The sequence below is a fragment of the Temnothorax americanus genome, unplaced genomic scaffold, assembly GCF_048541705.1.
Source record: "Temnothorax americanus isolate GAGA-0224 unplaced genomic scaffold, ASM4854170v1 Scaffold4, whole genome shotgun sequence".
In the NCBI taxonomy this organism is placed as follows: Eukaryota; Metazoa; Arthropoda; class Insecta; order Hymenoptera; family Formicidae; genus Temnothorax; species Temnothorax americanus.
The window spans coordinates 3683499-3700962 of NW_027509547.1; the positions used below are offsets into that span (position 1 = coordinate 3683499).

At 44.0% G+C, this 17464-nt stretch overlaps 1 protein-coding gene across 1 annotated transcript; it reads left to right on the plus strand.

The window, feature by feature from the left end:
* Positions 1–248: 248 nt before the first annotated feature.
* LOC143902566 (ubiquitin carboxyl-terminal hydrolase 31) lies at positions 249–16726 on the plus strand. The gene is made up of 4 exons (XM_077415572.1): positions 249–1927; positions 12298–12671; positions 12964–14380; positions 14521–16726. The coding sequence occupies exons 1-4, from the start codon at positions 971–973 to the stop codon at positions 14641–14643; spliced, it is 2871 nt and encodes a 956-aa protein (XP_077271698.1). The 5' UTR covers positions 249–970; the 3' UTR covers positions 14644–16726.
* The last annotated feature ends 738 nt before the right edge of the window (positions 16727–17464 follow it).

A 17464-nucleotide genomic window follows, 5' to 3' on the forward strand; every position in this document is an offset into this window, starting at 1 on the left:
TATATATATATCATTAAAAAACCATCCTATTTTTCATAGTGGACCTTTTTGATCATTTTCTTAAATCGATTTTTTCTCAAATATCATCAATAATTTTCAAGCTGTGAATTATTTTTTAAAAATAATATAAGAGCGATATAGTATATATATATATATATATCATTAAAAAACCATCCTATTTTTCATAGTGGACCTCTTTGATCAATTTCCTAAATCGATTTTTCCTCAAATATCGCCAATAATTTTCAAGCTGCAAAATTATTAAAAAATAATGATAGCGCAAATTATTTATTATTCCTGTCTTAGCGACCAACGGTAAATTCGAATCGCTGCCGTCGCTGGTCGCTTCCGAAACGACATCGCGGCGGAGGTGTCGCGACTGTCGCGGCGAACGGCGCGACGGCGCGTCTTCCCCCGATCGGCCCACCGATGTCGCCAGCCGACGAGACGACGGCGGACGGCGGACGGCGGTTTATCGGGTTTATGGCCGACTCAGCCGACCGCCGACGAGAGTGCCGAGGCGTCGTGTGAAATCGTGGAAGCCCTTGATACGCGCGGCAAATGGCCGCCGATGGCCGCCGTGGTGCAGTTTACGAGGCGGTGCGTGGTGTTGCGTGACGTCCGACTGCGTTCGGCTGCTGCGGCTGCGGTTGCGCCGGTTGCGGTTCCGCGTAGGCGCGTACGGGACGTGCGGCTGTCGCGTCCGCGTCGTCGTCGTCGTCGTCGTCGTCGTCCCGCGGCGGCAACGTCGCCGTTGTCAGCCTCGTCCACGTCGCGGTCGAGGTAACACCGACACCCGACACCCGGGACCCGGGGGGGAAAAACGTGATGTGAGCGTCATCGACGGCCGACCTCCGCGACCGCCTGTCGCGGCCGCCGAGCCGAGATTCGCGGTCGTGCTTAATCCCGATCGACCAGAGCGGAGCCAGCTTAGCGGAGCCAGACTCACGCCAGCGAGGTGCGGCTGGCGATGAAAGCCGCGCGACCCGAACGCGGCACGTCGGTGATGAAATCGGTGTCCGAGGGCGAGCTGGGCGTGGAGGAAGAGGTTAAACCCGCGGAGCCGCGCGGCGCCACGCGGCTCAAGCGCACCTTTACGCTGCCGAGAAACCCGTTTCAAAGTGCCAGCGGCAGGATGTCGCGGCGACGTCCGAAGCAGCAGCAGCAGCAGCAGACCCACGGGGACGCGAGGGACGTCAACAGCGGCGCGCCGGGCGCCAAGGAGAACGTCCGGAACAACCTGCAGCCGCCGCCGTCCCAGCAGCAGCGGCAGAACGCGACAACGGGGAGGCTGCACGGCGGTCACCCAGGCGGCCAGGAGCCCCAGGAGCGGCCGAGCGGCAAGAAGGCGTTCCGCCGGCCCTCCTGGAAGAAGTTCATCAACAAGATGGTGCGTCACATGTCGAACGTGGGCGCCCAGAGCCACAAGGCCGCCGCGATCCACCATCAACGTTGCGGCAGCGGCGGCGACGACCTCGGCTCGAGCGCGGGCGACATCAGGGTGCCGCCGCCGCGACCCGCGCACATCCCGCCCGACCGCGTGCCGGGTGTCATAGGCCTACGTAATCACGGCAACACGTGCTTCATGAACGCCGTGCTGCAGTGCCTCTCGCACACCGACATCCTCGCCGAGTACTTCGTCCTCGATCAGTACAAGGTCGACCTGTCCCGCCGCAACAAGCTCAACTCGAAGAAGTACGGCACCAAGGGCGAGATCACCGAGCAGCTCGCGCTTCTCCTCAAGGCGATCTGGAGCTGCCAGTACGACCCGGAGATGAGCACCGCGTTCAAGAGCGTCGTCGACAAGTACGGCAGCCAGTACCGCGGCAATCTGCAGCACGACGCCCAGGAGTTTCTCCTCTGGCTGCTCGACAAGGTGCACGAGGATCTCAATCAGGCGACCAAGAAGAAGTACAAGATCATAAAGGTGAGCGCGACGAGGCTCGACCGGCCGGCTGAGGGAAATATCTTCCTGCCCGGAGACCCGCGATTCGGCGTTCAAATTCAATCCTGTCCGGGTGATTCGCGTATCTCGAAGACGCTTGGAATTAAACTGTTACCAGGCTCTCAATCGGTGATCTCGAGATTAATATTGATGAGACTAATATCGATTTAAATTGAGCCACTTTAGCCGCAGCATCTCTCTCTCGGCTCTGACAACGTTATTTCCACAACGTTGAATGGGAATCCGGGGAATGTGTGGAATAGTCGTCGATCCAATCTCGAATTTTATTCCGACGTTATCTCGAAGTCTGTGAATTTATTATCTCATTTTTTCCTTCGACGCGGGACGGTATTGTTGCTCCTGCCTATCTTTAGACGCCGCTGGTCGTGTCGTCGGGCGTATTTTTAGCAATATACCGAAGCGGTAAGGTAAGGTCGCGGCGGCGGCGCGAAAACGAGAATGACGATGTCAACATCGCACGTGCGCGACCGTCTAGTCCACGTAAAGACGCTCGTCGTATCTTGACCTCGGATGAAAACTGTACACCCGCGGTATCTCTCCGCGCGACGAGTAGATAACACAAGTGGAAATGGTCATTTAAAAGAGAAGCGTCGTTATCTTGTTATTATCTCTCGAAGTAGCACGATATTTTTATCGTGACGAATTATTGTCAAAAAGCTTCGCTCTATGAGGAGATTACGGTCAGGAATGTTAAAACCGAAAAACTGTATACCTACACTTATTTTAAAATTATTTTGTCACAATTTAGAAATTTTGTAATTGCAAATGGGATCGTTACAAATGAATTATTTCGCGGATATGAATTAACAACTAATATTAATATATCTGTAAAACAATATATATTATTAATAGTGTAATCCACTCGTGTGAATCAATAAAATTAATCTGCGTATATTTGCGTTTGATTAATAAAATATGCAAATATACGCGTACAATATACTTAAATCATCGACAATTTATTTGAGGAAAGAACGTGACGAGTCGCTCTCGACGAATCAAAACAGGAAAAACACTGGCCGCACACCGCAGTATTGAAGCTTATCGATAATATAATTATCGTCCGATACAAGTATCTCCAGTCATTTTGATATTTCTACTCCAGTGTGTCTACACCACACAATTAAAATCCATTGCTGTGGTATACCTTCTATGGTAAATAGGAAGAAAATTCCCCACATCGATACGTCTTCTAGCATTAGGATAACGGCGACCGTCGCCAATTAAATCCGACAAGCTCAGCATAGAGTAATTAAAACGACCGTCGCGTCAGTAGCATTCTACTTCAAAGCGTAGCGGGCACGGTGGGCAATTAAACGCATTCTTCGGTAGCCGCTTAATCGTCGAGCCGGGCGTCACGACGAAAGAAACTTTCTCCTTGGATCTCTCGTCGTGGCCAGCCGCGGAGAGACGCTCGACGAAAGCTCGCTGCGGCTCTCTCTCTCTCTCTCTTTCTCCTCCTCTCTCTGTCCTTTTCTCTTAAAGTACGCCGCGTGCACGGTGCGTAGGCACGACTGCACTTGAGCGTATATTCTCGGTGCGGACGCTGACAATCTCCCGCGTGCGTGACTGGTGGAAGCCGCGAACACGCGAGCCGCACCGACGACCTTTTTCGCTTCGTCTCGTCCGACACCTTCGCCACGTATGGATGAGCCGAGGCATAGATACAATCGACCGTCTTTTAAATACCGAACGCACGCGATAATAGAGACAAATCCAATGTCGAATTAATATCCCAACGCTCATTGAAGAAGGTCGCGCTGATTATCTTAATTAAAGACAAATATTTCACGTGGTGTGGCTGGCGCCTTCTCTAAGGGCCCGTGCACAATGAGAGGAGTAAGGAACAAGGAATTAAACATAGAGAGAATTCATTGATTCTTATTCTTCACATTGTGCATGAGCCCTGGCTCTCCTCGGATCTTATATCTCCGCGTGACAACGTGTCTACTTTAACGTCTTAAATGTTTTAGAAAACGCTCCGTGGATTTTTCGAGTCTTTACGATAAAGTCATGTTCCCCCTTCGCCGTGCATTTTCAATTAGTGAGAAGATAGAAAGTAAAATATTGAAGAAAAAAGGATGGGAAGAGAACGCGGGGACGTAAAAGGGATTGGTATTTCTAAAAAAGAAGGCAATAAAATGTAGGGAAGCTCGAGTCCAAGATGTTTCCTTGGATTCGAGTACTTCAAAGATAATCTTTAAGAATACCGAGAGCAGGCACAGATTCTGTCGATCGTATTGAGATTCTGAAAGTGGGAGTTGTTTTTTACATAAATATTGTTAGTCCATTATGTATAAATCAGAAATAAAACACAAATATATATAAATATATACATTTGGTATACATGATCGAGAGTGTAGTACGGGTGAATGCAATAAAATACGAAAGATTCTCGTGGTAGTTTAGTTTGATTGTTGACAATAAGTCGGTTATTTTCGGAGCTTCGGTCTACGATGCAAAAATACAAGTTCGACGATTATAAACGCGAGCCGAGCCGAGCGGGCGATGGGCTTCGCTCCATTTTTTTATTTACCCGCTTCGCGAAACGTGCTGCCAATCGACAAACGGCCAGTCGGTCGAGACCTTAACCCGAATTTGCTTCACGTTTGAAATATACGTGCTACGGTTTTTCGATTACGAGATCCCAAGGTGGACGATGCGAGATTGAAATGTCGCCGAGGTAAAAAGAGAGAAAAGGAGTTTCAGTCCGAAAAAATGTATGTCACACGAGAGAATTGCGGTTTCCCCGAACTGCGGTTTTAATTCCGAGGGCCCTGCTGACGATCGTGGCGCAGGAAATGTATATACGTTAATACGAGAAAGTTAACGAATCGCCCTGTAAAATTTCACCAGCTGATAATCGCTTATTTTCTTTTTTAAGCGCGTTACGAAATCGTTCAGATTAACGACGTGACGACTGCACAATTATTTATCATTGCTGATTTAACGTATGTCACGGAATCGTGTAAATAACGTCACACATATATCAATCATTATCGTTATATCGTTTAAAAATATCGGCACTCGTATATCGGCGGTGTCACATTTTCTTTTTCACGTTAAACAAACATTTTCATGATCGTGTTAAGAAAAATAATCGAACGACACGAGCGATATAATTTGTGAACTCCGCTTTGACTTCCAGCAAGTAGACGATAAGAATATCGCGAACTCGATAATCCGGTCAAAATTGTTTTTTTTTTTTTTACCAAGCAAAGGAACATAAAATAACGAGTTAGATACTACCGTGAATTATGTGTAAATAAGCGCGTTTCTATGCGTTCGGGGCCATGCCTTTGTACTTCATCTTTGTGCGAGATTATTCATCTCCCGCCGTTATCTTATCGCTCGCCTCTCAGTCGCGGTTCTGATACGTTTGCCGAGTTAGCAAAGATAAGGTCCTCATAACCGAACCGCCGCCGCCCGATCGTTCGAATTCGTTCGTATCAGTGATTGCCACGTCGCTCATTAAATATGCCATTTCTGTGAAGTTGCGCTTACGAAGAAAGGACACCGCTCGATCGTCGGCGATATCGGCGGGGATACATCGATATCAAGCGGGGGACACGTCATTTTTATCGCCGTTCTTGCGCGAGCGTTTTATCTTCGCGATCTGGAGCATACGGAGATGACGACATACATCTCTCGCGCGTCTTCTTTTTCGAGTGCCTGGTTTCGAGAAAACCGTATCGCACCCGCGACACACATTCGCGCGAGCGAATCGCGAATCGTCGCGTCGCGGCCGGGCCGAGCCGCGAAGTCGAGCGCGAGGAAATCGGAGTCGTATCTGCCGCGCAGACGGGAGCCGGGGTACCGTAACGAGGACCGGCCTTGAACGGGGCCACGGAGATCCAGTTATCAGTTCGCATCGCCGAGCGCTTTTTCGCGGACTACGGCGCACACATGTGGACTAAGTACTGTCATACGGCGCCAACGTGCGCAACCCGCTCTCGCGCTTTCTTCACACCTCGCCCGCCGCGCCGCTTTTCTCAACAGATAAATCTTGCAATTGGAGTATCGCGTGCATTCCGTTTCGAAGTACCGCAGTTTTGATTGTCCGTACACCGTTAAATATTAAAGGATGACATTTAAACCAGTACCTTGAGTTGAATGACATTTTGTTATTCTTAACTGCTGTGCGTGTCAAAATTTATTATTTTAACACAAAACAGTATTGTTTTAACTCCATTGGTTTGGTTAAATTATATAACGATATTCAGTTTAGGAGTATAGTGGCGACCTATAAAAATGACTCACATCGAGTATAATTTAATACTATGGATTTAACAATGTATGTTATGATCAACAAGATCTAATTACCCACGAAGCGGTGACGTTGGCTGTTATGACAAATCTCTTCTAATCTGTTAATGTTAGCAATTATTTATTGTGACTAAGCTGTAATCAATAATCTATAATCTACATCGGATTAATCACATGACTAATTAACGCATGAATAATTCGTATTTTGATGACAATTTATTTTCAATCTGGAATTAATTAATTTTAAAATGTATAGGTCCGATTATGCATCGAATTTGAATTATGCTGGAATAATTAATAATTACAAAGGGAAGGGGTTATCTTCCATATTGTTTACAACGTGATGCACTGATTTCAATCGATCGCACGCACGTAATTGCGAATTAACCGGATCTTCGCGAAAACCGGATATGTTAACAGTTAAAATAGTTCCAGATGTAATCCGGTTCGAGAAGAGATCAGCGAGTTGCACACGCGTATCCGGTCATCGGATGGATGTGACTCGTTTTTTAACACTAGGTTGGGGAGGGAAGGGAAATCGACGTAATTGTCAGCAAAATATTTACGTAACGCTATTTATAGCGTCGAGGAGCGTCCGAGAGCGACGTGGACGCGAAAAAACAACGTTACGCCCAATCATCCTTGCGCGTGACCCGTTCCTTCCATCTCCTGCGTTTCATACGCACACGCGAGAGCGAACGGTATATAAAAAAAAAAAAAAATTACAAAGAATCGCGCTGTTCCGGCGCATATTTCGAATTCCACGCATCGATGGTCGTATGTGCGCGCACGCATTCGAAAATGTTGCATCACTGGCCGTGATACGCGAGCGCAATTGACGAGGCTCCACGTGGACATCGCGTAAACAAATCCGTATCGAAAGAAATCGCTTTTTGTGTAGTCATATCATAGAGGGAATCGCGTATCGCGAACTTATCGTTGACGTATCAAGTGGCGCTTCATTTGTAGATATCTTGCTAAGAAAAACAGCTACGCACGAGAAAATAGACTTAATCTTATTGTTTTGCATCTCGTTGAAGAGAAAGAGAGAGACAGAGGTTTTGTATCTTATAATAAAATTGTTTGGACAAGTTTTTTATTTTCACAGTGTCACACTGATATAATGGTCTCTATAACGGTAGTTTACTACAAACCGTCAGTGTCGTCATAATATGTCGTCTTAACGTAAAATCACGTACATCTTTTTTTCAGTAAATATAACGATATATGAAGTAATTGAGGAAAGATATACTTTTGTTTTTATTCACGAAAGAACTATGTAAGAGCAAGAGCGTTTGCTTACGTTCAGAGTTGAAGCGCATTTCTTTCCATAAATAAAACGCTGATAATTAATGTCGAGATGTCTGAGCTTGAAAGAGTACTTTCTGTGTTTTTTAAAAGCGAGATATAACGTTTTAAAATGTTTCGAAATTCGAAATATATTCAGCTGAATCGCGCGATTTTAAAAACATGTATTACAAAATGAATAAACATAAATTTTATACACGTCGGATATATGAGATTTATGTTTATTCAATTTGTAATACATATTTTTAAATAGTATCTACATTTATAATTTATAATTGTGTTTCCGTATACAATACATATTATAATTATACATGTTTGCTAAATTACATATGGAGGGGTAAAAGTCATAGTGGTGTAAGTCAAATTTTTTTTAATTTTTTCTCGCGTGCATAGATGTAATTTATACAATATATAAATATTATAAATTGCATCTGTGCACACAAAAAAATATTTTTAAAAATTTGACTTACACTACTGTGGTTTTCACCCCTCCATACATACATTAACAATTATTGGTATCTGTAAGTATTTTCAAATATAAAACAAACGTTTCGCGATGCGAAAGACGGTTGTGAAAGCGGAAAGTGCATTTAGCGTGCTCACATATTTTAAAACAGATCTTCCGCATGCGTTCTTATTTTTACTTTTATGACTCACTGCGTCGACAAAAACCGCGACCGGCAGGATTTATGAATCATGACACGCGACTCATCGGGTCTTCTGATTTTTTGCGAGCAAAAATTACAAAGCCGTTACATGTTACATCGCGCAATTAACGTTGCGAAAAAGTAACATTTTCTCGAGAAAAATTTCAGCCAAACAGAATTTCGACACGCAATAATGTTTAAATCGGATCGACATTGAATATGAAGTTTCAGCTTTGTGATTATACATTCTTATAAAGTAAACGAATTAAATGTATATTACATGTGTGTCGCGTTAGAAGATACGGCTGGAACGAATTTCGCGTAACGGGAAAATTTCGCAAATAGTTTGAAAACTGAGGAACAATCTTGCGCGCGGGAGGTATCACGTGTCGCGGGAGAAATCATAGATGTAAAGCCGATATTGTATGCGCAATCATTTGATAGCTATCGAATGTGGTCATCGATAAGTGGGGCTCGCTTCTGCGAGAACGCGGTCGCGCTAAACAGATCGGAGGAGTGTGTTTCCAATCCATCCATCGGCCGATCCATTAGCGGTCTTATGCTTTCGGGAAAAGATCAACGATTGTAGAGCTGAATATTCGTAAGGGCGCGCGCGCGTATATACAAATGACGGTTTTACCGAGTCGCGGGAGTGCACGTGCACCGGCGCGACATTGACCAATTGTCGGAGCGCGAGTCGGATCGTTCCAGCCGCATCGGAAATTACTTCCGGCAACCGGATCGCTGATACATCCTGCGCGATCACCCCGGTGATTATATCCCATTCTGCGGTTTTTCATCGCGTGTTACAAATTACACGGCTTCGGAAAGCGCGAGCGAGCGAGCCCGCGTGGCATTGCGAAGCCCCGCGTGCGCGCGTCGTCGATCGCCACAACGTTCCGCTCCGCGTTAACGAGGGTCACCGGTACCTTTCATCACATTGAAATATCGTCGCTCGAGATATTACGTAATATAGGAGGGTCCACATTATCGAGCCAAACCGCGAACCGAGTCCCGAACCGAATCTCGAGCAGAACTTGCAGACGAACCTCAAATCGAACTCCATCGCGAACCGCGAACATGAGTTAAAATTTTTTGGAGTTAAATCTCGTATTGAAATTTATAATAAAATTTATATAAATTCTTAATACATGTATGCAAAATGCATATTTATATTTACAATCGTATTTTTTAACATTGCAATATATATATTATAAATTTATTGCGTATTTATCACAGGTTTAGAGTATGTTTATGCAATATTAATTCTAAATTTTGTTTTATGGTTTGAAAAGGAATTAAGTTTTGAATACAGAAAAATAATAAAAGCACATATACATATATTCACTCACCTCTTTTCCTGTTTCCATACTTTTTTTATTTTTGCTTTTTCTTTTTGCAGAGATGCCAATATAATGTCGTCATCTTTTTGTCACTATCACATGTCACTATCACATTCGAGTTCTTTACTTATTTCTTCTTATAAAAAAAGTATGAAAACAGGAAAAGACGACTAAATATGTGTATACATATGCGTGCTTTTATTATTTTCTTGTATTCAAAGCTTAATTCCTTTTCAAACCATAAAACTATATATTTAGAGTGGTTACAATATTTAATATTGCATAAACACATACTCTAAATCTATGATAAATACGCAATAAATTTATAATATATATTGCAACGTTAAAAATACGATTGTAAATATAAATATGCATTTTTTTAATTGTTATAATGTTCGGGATTTTTAGCGTCCCGTATATAATAATCTTTTCTGCTCATAATCACTAATTAATTTTAAACATTTTTTATCAGACCATTCCATTTTGTCTATCAGTAGACGTGTAGACTGCACATACGTGGATAGAATCAAATACAGCGACTGGGCAATTACTCACGTTTTCTTTCATCGTTCATTTTTTGTTTTTTTGTCATTATTTGTCTAGCTCGAAGCTTAACTACCAGTCTACCACCCGACAAAGCGTGTAATCTGATCATAAATAGCATCTTTTGATGTTTCGTCGAAATACCGACTTTTGGTGGGACACTGCGAGCCAAACCGCGTATCATCAAAATCCTTGTAAATTCGTGGGGTGAGTACGCGATGGTTCGCACTGATGTTCGATTCGAGGTTCGCGAGCCTCGCGCGAGCCCGTTGGCTCGACAATGTGGACGCATGATCGGCTCGCGACGAAGTTCGGCTCGCGGTTCGGCTCGATAATGTGGACGCATGATCGGTTCGCGGCGAAGTTCGGCTCGCGGTTCTGCTCGATAATGTGGACCCTGCTTACATTCCAGCGCGATCTCGCATTGATATTTATCGGAATTAATGTCGAGCTTTTGCGTTACGTAACGGCAAGTTCTGTCGCAAGTCCAGTAGTTGACTTTTCTACGTGATCTGACTTGAAAAAATTTTATTTCACCGTAGAATAAATTAATATTGACGGTTTTGGTCATTGGGATCTCATAATTAATTTATAATTAATGTAATAATTATTATCGTGAATTTTTTATACATTTTTATGATTAGACATTTTTAAGATCTTTCTGAGGATCTCTTTTGTCAATTGAAAATATCAATATTTATTCTGTGTTATACATATCGGTCGCTATTTACTCATTATTTTCTCTCTCTCTCTCTCTCTCTCTCTCTCTCTCTCTCTCTCTCTCTCTCTCTATCTTTCTCCTCAATTATTTCCTCGGTTTGCTTAATTTTATTTGACTTATTAGGAAATTACATCGTTACGAATCGTCCCCTATTTGTAAATACTCGATAACATCGATTTTTTCTTTCAAGGCTCGTTATATCCCATTTACGTTAACGAAATAGACGTACAAAGTGCGAACAGCTGGTCAATAATGACTCCTATAACTTACTTGATATGCGCTACTTACAGTAAGTTTGAATAGCTGCAGGCAATAAAGTTTTACCACAATGCGTCGAATGCGCGATATACCGCTACCTCGTTCTTGCGCGGCTCTGTGTGCGAAGAGACTCGCGACCTATACTCGAAGGCTATACGAAAATGCACAGCCTCGATATTTATTATCCCATTAACGGGAGGTCGTATCTTTGCTCCGAATCTGCAGGCTCCGAAACGGAATGCAAACGAATCGCATTCGATAACAAAACTGGAGAGCTCTCTCGGCTGTAATAATTTTCTCGGTTAATTCAAACAACATTTCGTTAATTTATTTGATAAAATTAAACACTTGGGATATCTCTGAAATAAATGTTTATACGCGAAAGTGGGTACTCTAGTTGGTGATAAAATATCAGAACGCGGCAACACAGAAGCTTCCGGACACGTCGAGTTATGTCATATCGCTCGATCGTATCGTTCAACTTCGGTCTATTGAATAGCAAAAGCATTATCTTATCACCCCGTTATTCATACATAATTATTGCAATTTTATAGAGATTATTTTAAGATTCCGCACACATTTGTCCAGTCGTCGAGTTGAATAAAGCGCGCGAAGGGGACCTTTTATTATCTCAATCGTGTGCCAATCGGTGCATCGGGGTCCTAACGTTAAGTCGCTAAGTGCTTACGTTAATGAGCGCATATCGTTTTAGCGTATCGGCGACAATTGTGTCGAAACCGCGCAGAGAGTTCGTTAGCGCGTTCGGTCGGCTCCCGCGTATAGTCTTCCTTTCGGCGAAGGGAAAAAGGAGCTGCCAAGCGGCGGCTGCGACAGCGCGGTGATCTATTAATAGACCGCGGACGCGTTACGGATGATTGTCGTTGTGTGCTTTGAGCGATAACCGAGTTTTGCGTTAACGTCGAGTCGGGGCAGCGAGAAAGGCGGTCGCGGACCCCGCTCGCTCGGGATTCACGCCCGCGCCGTCTGCGTGCGTACGGCTTCGTGTCGGCGGCGCAGACAGCCTCGCCTCAAACCCATTTTCCCAGATTACATAAACTGCAAAACGAGCTGCGAAAAAAAAAAGAAAGAGAACCGAGTTCGTTACAGATTGATAACTGCGTATACTTGTCAAGTAAAACCCCGATGTGGCGAGGCCACTCTCGAAGTAATTTTACTAGAATTTTCACGAGTCGGATTTACCTCGTCGTTTAACACGCTCTAATTCCGTTTTTTTTTTCCATTTTGCAGAACTCATTCGGCAGGCCCGACGACATCGTTGCCGCGGAGACGCTTGCGAATCACGTGCGGTGTAACAACTCGTTCGTACACGCCGTATTCCAAGCGCAGTTCCGGTCCAGTCTGACCTGTCCGAGATGCCACCGGCAGTCGAACACCTTCGACCCCTTTCTGTGCGTGTCGGTGCCGGTGCCGCAGAATCATCGGCAGATGAATCTCTACGTCAACGTTCTCTACACGTCGCAGCAGCCGCGGCAGGTCAAGATCGGCGTGAGCGTGAATCAGGCGGCCAACGTGCGGGAGCTACGAGAGATCCTGGCCAGCGACACCGGCGTGGACGAGAATCACATGCTACTGACCGAGATCCACGACGAAGGATTTCACAGGTTTAAATTGTGGTTTAAAAACTCCAAAATCGCACTCTTGCAGTACGTAGCGATGAAAAAAGGAAACAGTTAATAGCGCTTGCAATAAATTTCACTCGCGCATTGCAAAAGAAAGCACGAAGGTACGAAGATAAGAAACTGACAACTTTTTTTTTTTTTTTTTTTTTTTTTACGATATTCGATCGGTTTGCAATGTTTGCACATTACTATTCTCTATACTTATCTACTGAGCGTCTTGTATCATAATAATAGAACAAAAAGAATAAGATCTTTTCTTTTTTTCCTTCCACAGAACTTTCTCTGACTGTCAGCCTCTATCCGTGATTATGGAAAACGATCCACTTTACTGCATCGAGCTGCCGCAATTGAAGGAGCCTACGGAGCAAGCGTACATCCTGTTGGTTTGGATCAACGTTCTCGTGAAGGGGGATCTGAGGCAACGTTTCGGCAGCCCGTACACGATTCAGGTGTCACGCGAGACGTCCTACGAGGATCTGCAAAAGCTCTTGCTCAAAGAGATGCACAGCACGTTAGCGGACGACGTTCTCACGACCAGCCAGAGTCCGGGGCTCTTCAACATCCGTGTGGCGGATCCGGCGGCGACGCCGATCCAGGACGAGCATCCCTGTATCGATCCCTGCGTGGAGCATCCGCTTTACACGGAGCAGATCGAGCAAGCGTTGGCTCTTTGTGCCGACGACTCGGGTCCACAACACGTGAAGCTGATCCTCGAGTGGGATGAGGCCACCAAATCCAATATTATACAGGACGACAGCGATCAGATCGAGGAGCACGCCAGTGTAAAACAGTTAAAAACTAATTCCGAACTGGGCGGCGCGGTCACCCTGGAGGAATGTTTCGATCTGTACACGCGGGCGGAGATACTGGGCGCGGAAGACGCGTGGCATTGCCCCTACTGCAACAAGAAGCAAGAAGTCGTAAAAAAGCTAGGTCTCTGGTCACTACCCGATATATTAGTCATACACTTGAAAAGATTTCGTCAGCAGTCTAAGCAACGGTCAACGTCCAAGCTGACTATGCTGGTGGACTTTCCTTTATACGGCTTCGACATGACGCCACATCTCGCCCACAATGGTGTTCAGACGACGCACAACAATGTCACCAGCTTGGGCGGCCTGGGCTGGTCGCCCTGGAAAAAACCGCGACCGCGGCAACACAATATCCCCAAGTACGACGAGAACGTCTACGATCTCTATGCGATATGCAATCACCATGGGCAGGATCTGCAGGGCGGGCATTACACGGCGTTTTGTAGAAATCCGTATGACACGCAGTGGTATTGTTTCGACGACACGCGCGTAGAAGCGGTCAATGACACGAATCTGATCACGAACGCGGCGTACATGTTGTTCTACCAGCGAAGAGGCCTGTCCAATAACTCCACGGGAAATTCGTCCGCGGCGTCCACGAGCTCGACTGGTTCCGGTCTGGATCACTGGGTGTCGAAAATGCCGCCATTTTATTTCAACAACAAGAGCACCAGTGACGTAACGAACAACAAACAAAGTAAATCGCAAGAGATACTATGCCAGGAGAAGATTGTCGAGGAGAAGAACATGACCAACTTCACCAGAGGCTGCGGCAATTACGCGACTCTGCAGCCGAAGAAGAGGAACGCGGCGACGGAAACTGATATTGGGCAGATCGATCACTACTCGGATGACGAAGCACCTTGCAGAAGAGAATGGGTATGTGATACATGTTATTACTCAAACACATCAGCTATATTCGCGATAAAGTCGTTGCACCGTTTTTTATAAACAACGTTACGTGGCAAGAGTAAAAATTAATCGAGTATTCTTCATCGTACGTTAATATTTGATTACAGGCCTCTCCGAAACCTATGCGAAAGACCTCATCCATCACACTGACGCCACACATACCGCAAGCAATAATTCAGACTGCTAGCAGTGATCCAAATACAACGGTGATACACGAATCCACGTTGTAACACACGATATAAGCCAGACTTCTCCGTCTGGCTCGAGCGATGCTCAATGTACAGTGCCTGGTGTGCCGTGATGTTTGAACAACATCGAGTGGCGAGATTAAAACAAAAAAGAAGAAAAACAATTCCGATAGAGTATGTAAATCGGTTATTTTTCGATTACTGAACGGGGGACGATACGCCGAGAGACGTCAAAAGGTCATTCCTTTACCTCGAATTTATATAGAGAAAAAAAAACTGCTTTCTCATATGGACGTCGAAGTGGATGACGGATTTCAGCGGCGCGCTTCTCTTCGCGCGTGTTATTGCGGTGTAACAAATCTACCCGCAGACGATCTTTCGGACGATAAATAGAAATCGAGGCATTAGTAATTTTTCTAATTGTAATACCATGTTTGTATACAGCTCGCGTGGATCGTATTATATGATAGCAGCTAAGATAGCTTTTTAAAAGGAAGACAAATCTTATACTCGGTACACGAAGAATCGCGTATATTCTTAAGAGAAGGAAAAGAAACCTCTAGTGTTTATATTAACATAATTAAATACCTTGAATGCAATAGGCAACTAAATTCTACCTATGTCCAGAGGAAGGAAGAAGATATTTCCGGAGCGGTTTATAGCGCAGTCGTAACGCGTCTACAATGTCATTGTGTCAACGCAAACGTTCGTTCGCATCGTGTCATCTTACAATGAAAGTATATGACAATAAACGAAAAACAAATTTGTACACTCACAAATCCTGCGTTAACAAATACACATCTCGTTTCGTCCACGATTGATCGTTTCTGGACATACTAGCGTAGCTATTCGACCGTTTGCTTTGAGAATCTATGCTTGTAACTGTAATATTTATATTATACCTGTATCATCCACTAGTGGCCTTATCTAAGTAATTAATACCGATACACACACGTCACGTTATTAAGCATATTAATCATACGTATTACTCACAAGCGTTTTATTTTAGATATCGAGACTGTTTTTTGCGAGAGTCACACCGAATCGTGTAACGTTAATTTTGCAATATCCTTGTCTGATTTAAGTATCGTTTAGGAAACACTTGTGAGAGTTATAGTTTATATCACAGCCTACAGTCAAGTTCTTCCGACGACTGTGTGGACACAGCGCTCCGTTAATGCGAGAGAGAGAGAGAGAGAGAGAGAGAGAGATGGGCGATCAATTTTCAGCGCGGTACGGCTTTTCTACATAACGAAGAACAAGACAAATCCACAGTTGGTTTCTTATCTCGCGATTGGATATACTTCAATCTCTCTCAGTTTTAACAATCATTCCAATTTGAATGTCGAGTAGAGTGTGCGAACGCGTGAGAGCGAGCGCGAGCGTGAAAGCGAGAATTTATAAATATATATATATATATATATATATGTATACATACAAGATTATATAAAGAATGAAAGATGTTTAAGTTATTCTATTAATTAACATTTATTACTAGTCACACGTATCGTGGACACGGGTAGTTGATAACGGTGACGGCAAAATGTGTCGCGAGTTGCCGTGCTACCCGATATGATTTTTAGAATTTCCGTCAATCGACTGAGGATTATACACATACACACACATATACACGTTAATAAATATTAGTTCTTTCGTTGAAATAGAGGATGTATATGTATATGTATATATATTACATATGTATACGGGAGAAATGTGTTATTCCATTTTCGTGCACGTTGCAGTACATGTATTAACTTCTCGGTCGTTTTCGATCTACGGCTCTCGTCGTACGTTGCATTTCGTTACACGTTTACAAAGAGGAGAGGCGGGGCAAAAATATCGTGTGACATCTTACTAATTCGTTCCGCGTTGGACCGTATATATACATATATATATATATGTATACATAAATGCGTACCGTGTCTTTTTGAATATCTTTTTAGGAGATTATAGCGGCAAAACTCTCTTCTGCGAAACTCGTTTACTTATCGACCAAATAAAACGGGGACTTAAGTAACCGAGACGGCGCTCTGCGACTCTCGATATCTTACCGACGATATGGCGCAGAAATCGTGAATAACTTTGAAACAATTGGAAAATAAATACGATATGAGAGAGACAGAAAGTGCAAAGTGCTTTTCTTTTCTGTTCCGCACCGAGACGATCTCGGTTCTCGCGTGTCGATTTTTATCAATTAAAGTTAATCCGCATCGATAGAAACGGACATTGGACCTTTCCGTAGGCTTCTCTCGGATTCGCGGAAAGACGAGCGGCCAATTTTCACGAGCTTGGCGTCAATATGTTTTAATGGACAATAATTATGTACGCGATATATGTTATGAAATTCAAATTTTAAACAAAACGGAAAAAGGGGAGGGAAAAATCAGAAAAAAGGAAATGCATCCGCCAACCGGCAGGATAGCTTAAGAGAAGCAACATATTTACCTACAATCGTGTTAATGAAATGGAACAAGCATTACTTAACAATAATTATAATTAGCTTAATCAACGATTAATTCGACAGACTCGTTCAGATCTCGAATATCTAATCTATATCGTCCCTCCAATTTTTTTTTTTTTCATCATATGTTGAACAACAGATCGATAATTCTGTAGTCCACGTAGTCCATGTTAACGAGATAGTACAGTTAATTTACTCGATAAGCTAATGGGAGTCAATCCCGTGAATGTGACTATATCAACGCCCGTACTATCTCATTAGCATTATCGATGTCTCGGCACATAGGAAGGGAATCTTGGAGAGATCGGGGACGACGAATGACATAAATTGAAGATTATTCCACGATTAAAGTCCACCGGGATTCGAATATGAGTCTCCGTCGATCGAATCGACCGGAGTTCG